This window comes from Gopherus evgoodei, chromosome 9 (assembly GCF_007399415.2).
Source record: "Gopherus evgoodei ecotype Sinaloan lineage chromosome 9, rGopEvg1_v1.p, whole genome shotgun sequence".
NCBI lineage: Eukaryota > Metazoa > Chordata > Testudines > Testudinidae > Gopherus > Gopherus evgoodei.
In genome coordinates this window covers 44,973,271-44,986,052 of record NC_044330.1, presented here as the reverse complement: position 1 = coordinate 44,986,052, position 12,782 = coordinate 44,973,271, and the positions used below count along the sequence as shown (strand labels likewise).

The 12,782-nt window shown below is 39.2% G+C and overlaps 1 protein-coding gene across 2 annotated transcripts in view; it reads right to left on the bottom strand.

Annotated features, from left to right (window-relative positions):
• LOC115657579 (glypican-5-like) overlaps nt 1-12,782 on the bottom strand; it is a 651,971-nt gene that overhangs the window by 599,135 nt on the left and 40,054 nt on the right. For both annotated transcript variants that reach the window (XM_030575622.1, XM_030575623.1), the window contains exon 2: nt 11,482-11,643. In XM_030575622.1, coding sequence (XP_030431482.1) covers nt 11,482-11,643 — 162 coding nt within the window. The remainder of the gene's footprint in view (nt 1-11,481; nt 11,644-12,782) is intronic.

Sequence of the window (12,782 nt, the reverse complement as noted above, 5' to 3'; positions counted from 1 at the left end):
TTAATCAATTATAAAAATTGGAGTATACTAAAACCCTGCCAGGTCTAAGATCTTCAATCTGAACACAAACTTCGATTAGGCCCATTGCAATCTGGACTACAATTAATATACTCATAAAAGCATTCAGGAACAATGTGTTTGCCAATGCCCCCATTCAGCAAGCACTTGCTAGTATCCCAGTGAAGCCTAGAGGATTTTGGGGTGGTTTACAAGAGGAAAGTGACCAGAATCTTCCCATGTAGAGACACTATTGTAGAAGAAATGTGATTTTATTCCAGAATAACTGACCTATTTTGAAAGTGTATTAATTATTCCAGAATAGAATGTCCACTAAGGGAACTATTCTAGAATATCTTACTTCGCAATAGCTATTCCAGTCAATTTCCCCACATAGACAAGCCCTCAATCTTATTGCTTGCTTTGCTCTTTGTAAGTTTTCCACATTTTTTTTATTAGACAGTTTGCTCATTTATCTCTGTGCTTTCCTTCTTTTGGGACTTATCCAGCCATTACCTATCGACTTAATCCTCCATTGTGCATTCATACGCTGGGGAGGAGGCAATGGCCAGCCAGGGCACTTTCACAGTGTTGAAGAAATGCACTGCAGTCATTTAAAGCCAGTTACATTAAAATATTGGCACGCACACTGATCAATAGATCCCCATTAAACTGTTCTGCAAATTTAGCAGTCAGCAGATTTCAAGAGTTAACTCTTTCCTGTTTTCCCACAGAAATATTAATCAAGATGGTAATTGTGATGATAGGTGGTTGAAATAGGGAAACCCAAACATTTAAAATGAATAAACAACACATTATGTCACATATTAGTTGTACTGCAGTAATGTGCAATGTGTCCCACTGCCATCCCCATTGTGTTAGGCACTGGATAAGTAGATAATGAGAGTCCCTGCACCAAATTGCTTACAATCTAGGAATCAGATGAGAACCAACATATGGAGTTAGGCAGACACACTAAGGAAGCCCAACAACAATCATACAGCTACATGGGTTAAATTGATCTTATCTTATTTGTTTTGACTTTAAACTAAAACTAGTTTTTAATGGAATTGGGTTTTACCTTTTGACATATAATTTTAAAAATCAAGGTCACCAAATCCTCTACTAAGTTTCCTGATCCTAAATGTGTACTTTCTCAATACTTATATTTAGAATATTTAAAAGAAGCCTACCAATACATGCAGATGTTATCAAAATCAAATCTCTCGGTATAGGAGTCCAAGCAGTGCATTTCTAGTAATCAATCAGAGGAGAAATAGTTTCATATTCATAGCACTGCTATTAAGAAATAACAGTGCAATTATTATGCAAGTCCCTGGATTCTCCGTGGCTTACAATGGTTGTCAGTCAACCCGAGTACACTGTTCTGCAAACCATACAGTTGAAAAATAACCACATAGTGATGTCACAAAGCAGACTTGCACACAGGATTCATGAAACAGTGTAACAGAGGACTCACTGTACTATTATCCACTAGTACTGCTACAGCATCCCTGTACTCTGATTGGCTGAGATAAGCCTATTTCAGTGTAATTAATTATAAGACCTGATACAAGGGTCTTCTCTACATTTAAAAGGAAATAGATTATGTTTGCAATGCAGTCAGTTACCAATTTTTGATCATGTAATGACTTCTTTGGACATGATTTATGTCAGTGGACCTGGTTTGCAAGACACTGATTTACAATCGAGAGCTAGGATTAAGTGTTCCCATTAGGTTTTTGTTCAATTTTTCATCTGAGGCTGCTATTTTGAATGCTTCTCTGAAAATCAGCTGAATTTTTAGGATACCTTTTCTTCCCTTTACCCCTCTTGATTTTTCAGTTTTTAAATCTCTCTCTCTCTCTTAATCACACAGTCAATATAACAAAATGCCAAAAGGAAAAAAATAGCTCTTTCCTAGTACATCCAGAAAACCCCCACAGAACTCAGAAGACAAATACCAAGGCTAACAACAGCTTATTAATTATTAGTATTACCATAACAACTAGGTCCAGGACCAGGACCCCATTGTGCTAGTTGCTGTACGAACACTGAACAAAAAGATGGTCTCTGCACTAAAGAGCTTACAATCCAAGTGTAATACAAGACAGTGGGCAGAAGCAAAAGGAAAGTACAAGGAAACAATGAGATTGGTCATCATGACCAGCATACTGGTGTCAGCAAAAAACATATAGGTTGACCAGATAGCAAGTGTGAAAAATCGGAATGGGGGTGGGGTGTAATAGGTGCCTTCATTAGACAAAACCTCTAATATCTTGACCATCCCTATAAAATTGGGACATCTGGTCACCCTACATCTGCACCATAACCATTACCAAGTGTTTTGTAGGCATCAAGGCAGATGAGAGTTATAAGAGGGACGATCGTGAGGTAGCTTTGCAGATGTTTATGGGGTACGCCTCCCAAATGCAAGAGGCAGCATAGGAGAAAACACAAAAAAGTGCTTGTTTGAAAATTTAACTAGTGGGCTGTGGAGGGTAGCATCATCATGGCCAAATGGAATCAGGAGTCAACATTTTGATAGAGAATGAGAGAGGTAGGCTGGGGATAGACCATGAAGGGTTTGAAAATGAAGACAAGCAGCTTATATTTGATAGAGAAGTGGGAGCCAGTGCAAAGATTCTGAGAGAGGGTGACATGATGAAAACAACAGGCTAGTGAAATGATCTTTGCAGCACCATTCTGAAGGGACATGAGATAGGCAAGACTGCATCTGTTATGGGCAGAGAAAAGGATGTTGCAGTAATCAAGACGCAAGGCAAGAGCTGCGAGAGCATTTTAGCTATGTGCATTGATAGGAAAGGTCACCTCTTAGTTATGTGATGCTTAAAGAACAGAAATATTTGGACATAATCTGGATGTGAGGACCTAGAGAGGGACTGGAGTCAAAGAAATCTCTCAGGTTACTGGCTGAGCATCAGGTCAAGATGGTGGTGTTGTCCATAGTGATCAAAAAATGAGGTGGGGGAAAAACTTAAGAACTGTGTCTTAGCCATGGTGAGCTTGATCCGATGGCTACACAGCCACAAGATGTCATCATGCTTTCCTTATTGCACATCCTTATTCACCTGCTCTATCCAGATCTTTAAGTTCCAAGAGACAGCTTGATAATATTTAACTCTTGTGTCGTGTTTTTCCTCCACAGAGCTCAAAGCATCAGGGTGCCATTATCCCAATTGTCCAGATGAGGAAACAGAGGCAGAAAGGTAAAGGCTCTTGTCTAAGGTCACACAGCAACTCAGGGTAGAGTCAGACACAGAACAGAGGTCTCCTGACAGTTATTCAACTGGACCAAGATATGTGCTTGGAAAGAAAGTATTACTGTGAAAGAGGATTTTGAAGCATCACATGAAAAAATTGACTTGATGAATGTTCCTCAGTTTAACTCAAAATATCACTTTTCCTGCAGTTATATAGTGTCCCGTTTCTACAAATCAATCATCCTATACATTTTGGGATATAAGTCACTAGTTGCCTTCAGTGCCATTTTATGTTTACAGTTGAGTCAAGAGGAACTTTTTCATAGCGAGAGACAGTCTGATGTTGATAATGTGATACATGCTATCCCACTCGGACATGAACTATCAGGAAAGCTGTAATTGTTCATATTAGAAAAGAGATGATTTGCTGGTGTTTTCTGGGTTTTTTAAATTAAGTAGAATCTGTTAGATTCGAGAAACCTTCTTCAGACTGGCAACAACTTCAGGAAAAACAAGGTTCAAAAAAGAGTCAAAGTTAGAAAGTAGTCAATGAAAACAAAATTAAAAAAAGAGAAACCTGGACTTCCAGCTCCTCGAAGCCTGGGAAAATAAACTAGAATGGTGAAAAGTAGCAGGTTTGACTAATACAGGCACTTATCCTGCTTGTTGGGCCTAATTCAGAACTAGTGTAAGTAACATCAGTAGAGCTATGATAATTTACATCAGCTGAGAATCTCTGCTCTCCCTCCACTTTACACGGTGCTGATGGATTTCCCAAAATTAGTTTCAATTTTATATTCACAAAAGAAGATCAGGACCTCAGCAATACAAGTATCTTCTAGCCACAGTTCGGATAGCCTTACTGCATGCTAAAATATGTAGGGAGTCTTGTGGCTGAATCATGTAGAAAATGAGTGGCCAAACTGCTGGGAAGCATGTCTTGTTGGAAACCCAGGCTCATTGTTTTATCCAAAGATAAAATATTCTACCAGCCCTGTAGCAGAGCTCTGGAAAATGCCACTGCTCTCTGGATCTGGACTATCAACACACAATATGACTGGTTGAGTGTCAACGTGTAGTGTTAACTTAGTCTTTTTTCCCCCAATAATAAAAAAATACCATCCAAACCATACAAAATATTCAGTTCTTCCAGTTTGGACTACATATAAGCCATCTAAACACATGTTATTGCTCTGTACTAGACTACAGTTTTGTTATTGTCCCTCCCTATTACTTGAAGATTTATATCACTATATTCAGTAGCGCTGGATGCAGTATTTTAAAACACTTTCCTTGCATTCATTTGTGTGTAGTAAATTACCACACTGACACAGCATCCATTGTAAAATAAGAAACACAGAGTAGACAGCCACACTTTTCTTCTATGGCATCAGAAGTTGCAATCGTTTTCATATGAAAATCTGTCAGTTTGAATTTAAAAAAACTCAGAAAGAGAGTCATGTACAACTTCTGACAATGTACTGTATTGCATAGGCTCCAAGAAAATAATCCTATTGCATTCCACAGCCAAACAAACACCTCATTCCATTTGAAGAGTTTGGAGGTCAAGTATGCACAAGATGCACACTGCAGGGCAAGCTCAATAATCATTCGTTCACAATGTGATGCTCCCTGGCACAGCTCAAAGGTTTTTTAATTTTACATTTCAGAAGATAAAAAGGTTAGAACTTCAGGGAATATTGGACACAGCAACATAACAAATTATACTTTGCAGAGAAAAGGACACTGATCAAAAGAAGTTTGAACTTTTACTCTCCATATGTAGACTAAATTGAAAGTGTTAGTGAAGCTGTAATGGGAAGTTCATAATGCTTATGTATTCCCTGTCTGTTCTTGATGCACAGGATGAGAGGGAGCCAATGGAGGAAATGAAGAAAGGAGGGGGTACAGTCATAACGCTGAAGATGAATAACTTCATGAAGATGATCCTTCATTCAGAATCCCAAAGCCAGTGTCTAATCCATTGTAATACACTGCATCTCATAATGGACAAGACTGGGGCTCAGGAGACCTAGAGTCTATTCTTGGCTCTGCTACTGGCCTGCTGGGTAGGTACCTTGGCAAGTTACTTCATCTCATCTCTCAATCTTTAAAATGGGGAAATGATATTAATATTTGTCAAGTGAGATCTATGAATTAAAAGTGCTATAAAGAACTAGGGTGTTAGTATTAATAATAAAACAAAACAGTAGTGGCAATATGATGATTGATGTAAGCAAATGTATCTTATACCTGTGAGATATAGTGCCACCCCAACTGGTAAACATGAGAACACCACAAAGGCAACAGGAGACAAAAGACTATGTATGCTCATCATGCATAAGATGCCAAGGCTAAAAGGAATATTCCAATCTTCCTTTTAGACAAATATTTTTTAAAAAAATAAGAACTTTCACAGCTACAAACAGAGATAATTGGCCCATTTGAATGGGATTGAACCATGTACAGGAGGGGAAGAGAAACACTCCAATGGAGCCTCTCCCTGGTCTCTCTCTGTAGGGAGTCCTTTGTTCAACAAGCAAAACAAAAATTATACATCCTGGCCAACTTCAGCTCAGTAGGTCAGTAGGGTTACAGGACTCTGCTTAGCGGGGTCATGCATGTGGACAGGGGCGTGCAACAGTTTGTCTGGATAAAAGACCAAGTATTATGAGATTACAAAACTATTTAAAAACAGACTCCTACTTCTCTATTATCCAGCAGTAAATAATGGAAACCACAGCAGGATTTTTTTTAAAACAGCTCATTGATTTTGGATGGCATCCATTCACCACACTGTGCCTACATTTCATATAGTAATTAACTACAAACCAGAATGTATTTCTGCAGCCAAGTCTTTTTTTGTTTTGTAAATTTCATTGCAGTCAGCTTTGCTAACCAGTTGCCCACATTTCAAGCTATATTTCCAAGTTCAGTAAAATATGTGTCAGCAGCCCTGTGACTCAGTAAACTCATATGTAGAATGCTCATTTCATAGGCCAGCCAGGAGGCTGGCGGAGCTGGCTAGTTACATTACTTCTTTCTTAGGATGCCAGCTGTCATGCAGGCAGGGACGACAGTGACATGAAGATCCAGTGCCCATTGATTACTGCACTGTCAGTCATTTTACTATCTGCACTGAGAAAAGGCCAGACTAGACCTGGCTTTTGTAATAAGGACATAAAGTGGGAGGCAGAGTGGGTCTAGTGGGCAGAGCACTAGCCTGGGAGTCAGCAGTCCTTAGGTCTGAGCCTGGTTTGCCACAGACCTGCTGGGTGATCTTGGGCAAGTCACTCCACCTGTCTGTGCCTCCATTTTCCCTCCCACTTATTGCCTGTTTAGATCACAAACCCGAGGGGGGGGAGGAGGGGACAGGGACTGTCCCTTAATATGCATACAGTCTCAGGGGGAATCTAGGCACTCTTAGTATTAACAATACAATAGTTACAGTGAATCACTCCACCTTGCATTTCCCTACTTTGTGTAGGGCAAGCTATCCTCACAGCCCCTCCAGACATCTCAGGGGTGAAGGGGAGGAAGGGGCCAGGGAATGGCACCAGCTGTGAATTCCCTGTGTGTCAGGGCACCATGGAAAGAACTGTACCCGTTGACTCAAATGGCTCCTTCTTTACAGCTGTGTCTGATAGGACAACTGAGCCCTAAGGGGGGACACACAAAATCTGGAGGGGGGGGGGGGCCAAATGTTAAGTAGTAGGGCTGCTTTAACACTATGACCCACAGAATAAAAATGTTGCTTTAACGGCCAATATCCTTTTGCTCAAACAACAGGGTTTCATTCAGCGCCTGTAAATATCTATTTCCTATAGTCTGTTGGGAAAAGTAAATAAAATATGAGAGAAATATGCCAGTGAGAAACCAAATTTGTCAGAAACCGTTAACTCATACAAAGCATTTTCTGGCAGCTCTAACACCTGCTAATTTGGGGGCTGAAAATTGGTAGAGGTTTCAAAGTACATTGTCCTGCCTCTCCCCAGATATCATCAGCCAATGAATAAATTACTAGCAGGTTGGATTCTCATTACCACAAATTAGCCTCACCGTAAGATGACAGGAGCAGAGCCAATCTTCTGTGGTCTCATACAGAGCACCTGCTAGCACTCCATTCAAAAGGCACTGAGGAGGGAGGGCAGGTTTCTCTCTGCTGTCTGCACACAACAAAGCTTTATTGTCAGACTATTGATACCTCTTCTGACAGCAACTTTCAGTCTTCACACTCGCACTGCTTTTAATCCATTAACAATGAATCCAAGTCATCTTGTTTGAGTGCGGGGAGTGTAGTGGTGGCCAGGAAGGTGTCAAATAATGTTAGTATCACCACAATCAAAACCTATTGTACTCTAACCTACAGCAATTCAGCTGTTGAGTTGCAAGTTGAAGAAAGGAATGCTTAGCTCAAGGAAGGATATTCTGTTATCAGCATAAATTAAAGAATGAAAGGCTTTGTTAGTCATAAGATTGCATTTGAGATTCTGTTCAATTTAAAAATAAGAAAAGGACTAGTTGGTCATCTCAGGCTGGGGAAAGAGGATCTGCTGGACAGTGGGGTTGAGAGATGGGATGGATTGAACTCTCTCATATTGCATATGGTAAAGTACAACCTGATAGTGGCTAGGAAGTTGGCATGCTGCGATCCCTATACCTGGACAACTCAGACCTGTAAACATTCTATTCTATTTATTTGTTACACTGTTTTCTCCACTCTGGCCCACTTGCTTGTCCCATCCACCTTCTACATCTTCTCTTTTAGACTGTAAGCCAGGGACTGTGGCTGGGACCATCATTAACAATATGTCTGCACAGCGGTTGTGGCTTTTAGACTTTTCCATGATATAACATGTTAAATAGTAAATCCAGGAATTTGCCCATGAAACCGTTACAATATGCCATATACACAAAGACTTTTTGATTTTGCATCATCTCAGATACTCAGGGCCTGATTCAGATGACAGGGTGTCTGTCTCTTTCATCACTGTAGAATCCAATTACTGGTGGTGCCTTTCATGATCCAATGGCCAGTTGACATCAGCCTACCAGTCATCCATCCATCCCCAACATTACCAGGAGAGGTGTCTGCCAGACCTGTAGCCAAGGCCAAGTGGTCCCCTTTTCCTGTTCCATTCAGGTATTACAGCAACAACATAAGAGGCAGGAACACAAGCTAAGACATTTGCAGAATGTGAAAGTTTGATTGATTAAGTGTTTGCACTAGCACAGGTTTGCTCATATTGCAAAATTTAAAGAAAAAAAGGCTTCAGCAGTAGTGCTAAAGTTGTCCATATGCTGAAATGGGCACTAATCCAAAAATAACAGTTCTGTCCACGGATGTAATACATTAATTGAGTTTTATACACTATCATTTTGTGTGACTCTGGCAGCTGTTAAAATAGTTCTAGTTCAGCTTTGACTGCAGAATAATTTAAATACCTGTGTGTGTGTGTGTTTTTTTTAATAAAAATAAATGAAGTCTCCTCTGTCCAAAATATAGACAACCTTTCGAGGTTCACAGGCATGTCAGAGAGAGTATTCAGTTGAACCCTCTTCATATTGCCCTGCTTGCATCAAAATCTCCTCTCTAATCAAATATCCAAGCCTTCCCATTAATACTCTTAGAACCCAATTATGGCCATCTAAGTAAATGGGATTTAGCCTCCACATAGCAAATGAGAAACAACATTGCCCAACTGGGAGGGTTTTTAAACATGCATTTATCATTTTAACCCAGCACATCACTTTTGGGTCTAGCTCTCATATGTGCTCAGCACTGGCTGAACTAGTCTTGCATTAAAGTCCAACTCCCACTGACTCCCAACAGGAGCAGAGTTCGTCCAACACTGAGCCCTTTTGAAAATCTCATCCTAAAAGCTGTATTATAGTTTTAAGAATCACGCTCACAAAGTGTGCATGATACAATGGTTTTGACTTGTGGGAGTGTATAAAAGCATCTGAGGTTATTTTCCCTGAAAGTAGGCAACAAGGCCTACTAGCAAGCTACCCTCTAAAAGGGGGAGATCTTGTAAAACACTGAAGAGGCAAAGAAACTTTCACAAACAGTAGACACCCTCAAAAATAAGCAACCGGAGAAGTGGCAATTCTATCTTGACTGATGCTCTATTGCTTCTACAGCACCAAGCCTGAGGAAGACCCAGGCCCTTTAAAACAAGGTTTGTTGAGACTAAGTGATTCCATCTGTTTGCAACCCTAACTTTTTATAATAATGCAAAACAGCAGCAGAACAAAATGGAAAAAAGGACTGAACTAATTCAATACAAAGATCTCTCTTGTAAGCGTCCTGTATTATACCACTCTTAGCAACAGAATGTCATGTGAAGAAAGGAACTTTGGTTTTGTGCAAAGGAAAGCCTAAAGAACAAATGCAACAAAGCAAAGTTACATTATCAAAAGTTCTCACCTAACCTAGATAGAAGACAGTCCATAATTTACAATAAACAACATATTTGCCCATTTCTAAGAAACGACTGGAAATTTAAGCTACTTGAAATGTCCAAGACTCTTTTCCTTTCCTCAAAAGGCTTCATCGGCATCAAGGAATAAAACTCCTGGCTTGACTGAAGGGGTTGATAGGTTAATCTATTCTGACCATATCTTTATTCTAAAACGATACTGAAAGATCACTTGAATCACTCACCAGCATTTAACAATGCCAACGTATTTCCCCGATTTAGGGCTGCTCAAAAGGGCCTTGCTACTGGATTTTAAAGCCATGTGCGATATTGAAGCATTTTTCAAGATTAACTGTGAAATAAAGCAAAATACCATGTCTCTCAAGTGGTCCCCGTCCTGCTCTCACCTCCCTCCAGCTTGTAACATCCAAAGTAAAAGCAAACTTTTAGTTTGTAATTTGACTGTCTTTTAAGCTTTCACCATTTGTTATGGTCATACTTAAGCCACTGGTTTTCAACCTTTTTTCATTTGAGGACTCTTACAAATGTTTATGGAGTGCGGACCCCTTAGGAAATCTAGATAGTCTGTTGACCCCAGAGTTCATGGACCACTGGTTGAAACACACTGCTTTAAGCCATTTACTAATTTCTATATATTTTACATCATTTTTTTCCCTCCAAAGGCAGCATCTAGACAAGAGATCTACAAATCTGCTGACAACATTGAGTATAGGATGATGCTCATTCTATTAATCAGATGAATCCTGATCTAGTTTAGCATATTTTAAGTTCTTTTAAAGGCTTAATTCTGCAAGGTGCTGAGCACTCGGGCCCAAATACAACAAAGCACTTAATTACAGACTCTTTTTTAAGCACAAGTAGTCCCATAAAAATCAATGGAGCCATAGAAATCAATGGGACCACTCACACATTTAAAGTTAAGCATACGCGTAAGTGTTTTGCTGGACTGCCAACAGTGTTCAGCACTTTGCTTTATTCGGGCTGGTGTCTTCTGGTCACAGTATTACTAAAGAAAATCAAATGCTTGTATAGGATTTATATTGCAATCTCCAGATGAAAGACAAATCTACTTGTTATTAAGATAACTGTCACTCCCTTCAGAGCTCAGAGGATAATCTTCCTTCATGCACTCACGTTTAACTGCGTGCCACGACTCTTCAAAAAGGATAAGGCTTCAAGTGACTCAGTAGTTTGTGAAACATTTTAAGGCATTCGTCACATAAGAATACTCTTTCTGAGCTGTATCAGTGATCAGAAGAAAAACATTTTATTCTACTTTCTGTGTCTCTACGTCCCTTGACATTGAGTGGGAGAATGTAGGTAAAAATGTTTGCAGTGTTGTTGTAGCTGTGTTGGTCCCAGGATATTACCTCACCCACTTTACTGCTCTAATATCTTTTACTGGATCGATGTCTTGAGAGAGACAAGCTTCTGAGCTACACAGCTCCTTTTCAGGTCTTAGTGTCCATCTGCCATTTGTGCCTTGGAAAATCCCAGTCTGTCTTTTTCAAGCCTAGAAGGTAGGCCCAAGTTCAGTTAAACACTTAGGCATTTGCTTAAATCCATGTCTAGTTAGTAGAGAATTTAAACATGCACATAAAAGTAACACACATGCTCAAGTGCTCTCCTGAATAGGGATGTTTTTCCTGAATCAAGGCCATAGAAAGCTGAGGCACAAACAATGACTCAACATCTAGCAGAAATGATAAAACACAAGTGAGAGAGGCTTGCCTGCAATTATATAGTAGAAATTAAATAAATGTCTACATCATCATCATACTTATTTGTGGGGTCATGAAGCTTCATGTGTTTCCTACCTTGAAAAGCTGTGATATGACCAACTATCATATATTTCAGTTCAAAGTTCAAGGCCTGGATGTTCTGAGTCCTCTCTCTCCGAACAGCTGTCTGGTAGCTTTCTTCCATCTTTTTAGTGCAACAGGTTAGTGCTCTGTGCTGGCAGATCTGCAAATCCGATTCTTTTGGAAAACAAAAACAAAACCAGAAATGGAAGAAATTAAAACTACTTTCTAGATACATACACCATAGAAGTAAAAGAAAATGCATTTTCTTACAGTCAAATTACAACCTAGGAGGTGGATGTCCTACAATAGACAAAACCCATAAAGAATGAAACATTGAAATTGAATTAGCACTTTAAGGGCTCTAATTTATTATATTTTATGTCTGTATCTGCTAGATCTGAATAACTTCACAGTGTCATGTGCTCCCACTCTTATGTCATATCACTGTTAAAAGCTTGTCACTTATTCCATCATCGGTTGATGCTGAGTGTCATGATGAAGCACTAAAAATCACAACAAGCTAGAACAGCACAGACAATAGGCACAAAAATCACCTGAACTAAAATATTAAAGCTAGATTATAGTACAGTGATACCTTAAACCCACTATATTTAAAGGAGCAGTATTTCCGCTGGAAACCATGAAATAAAGTGTCAGCCCAGAAGTGTGAAATGTGTGTGTCAAATTCTGCTAGGCTGGAGGAGGAGTTATATGGCCCATAGGTGCTACTGTAATACAAATAAAACAACCTGTTTTTTACTCCCAGCCTTACATTCAGAAGCCTCCTTACTAAAAAAATAATAAATTTGGGGGAGTTTTATTTAAATAAAGTGTAACTTTAAATACTGAGGGACAAATTCTGCCCTGCCTTACAAAGCAACAAAACTGAAGTCACATTTTGCTTTGCAACCACAGAGAAAATGACTCATTAAATTTTGTATAAAAATACAGGTTTTTCTGAATGAGATCTGTCTGAATTTTTTTAATCCTTTTATGTGTATTTTATGCAAGTTCAGTATTCCTGATTATGGAATTTGCACTATATACAGACATGATGGATATTCACAGTTTATGTATTGTATTAATAGCGATAGCAGGTGCCATAAAGGTCAATAAAAGGAATGGTAATAGAATACAGATAAAAATATCTTGGTGATTCATAAAATATATTTTTCCAAAGGAAAAGCAAGAAGAACAAAGAAAAGAGGAATAATTAAACACAGAGAAAATACTGGTGCATAGACAAAACATTTTACGAAGAGAGACGCATTCCCCCTCTCAAGTATGCAATTTTTAAGTAAATTCAAAAGGTT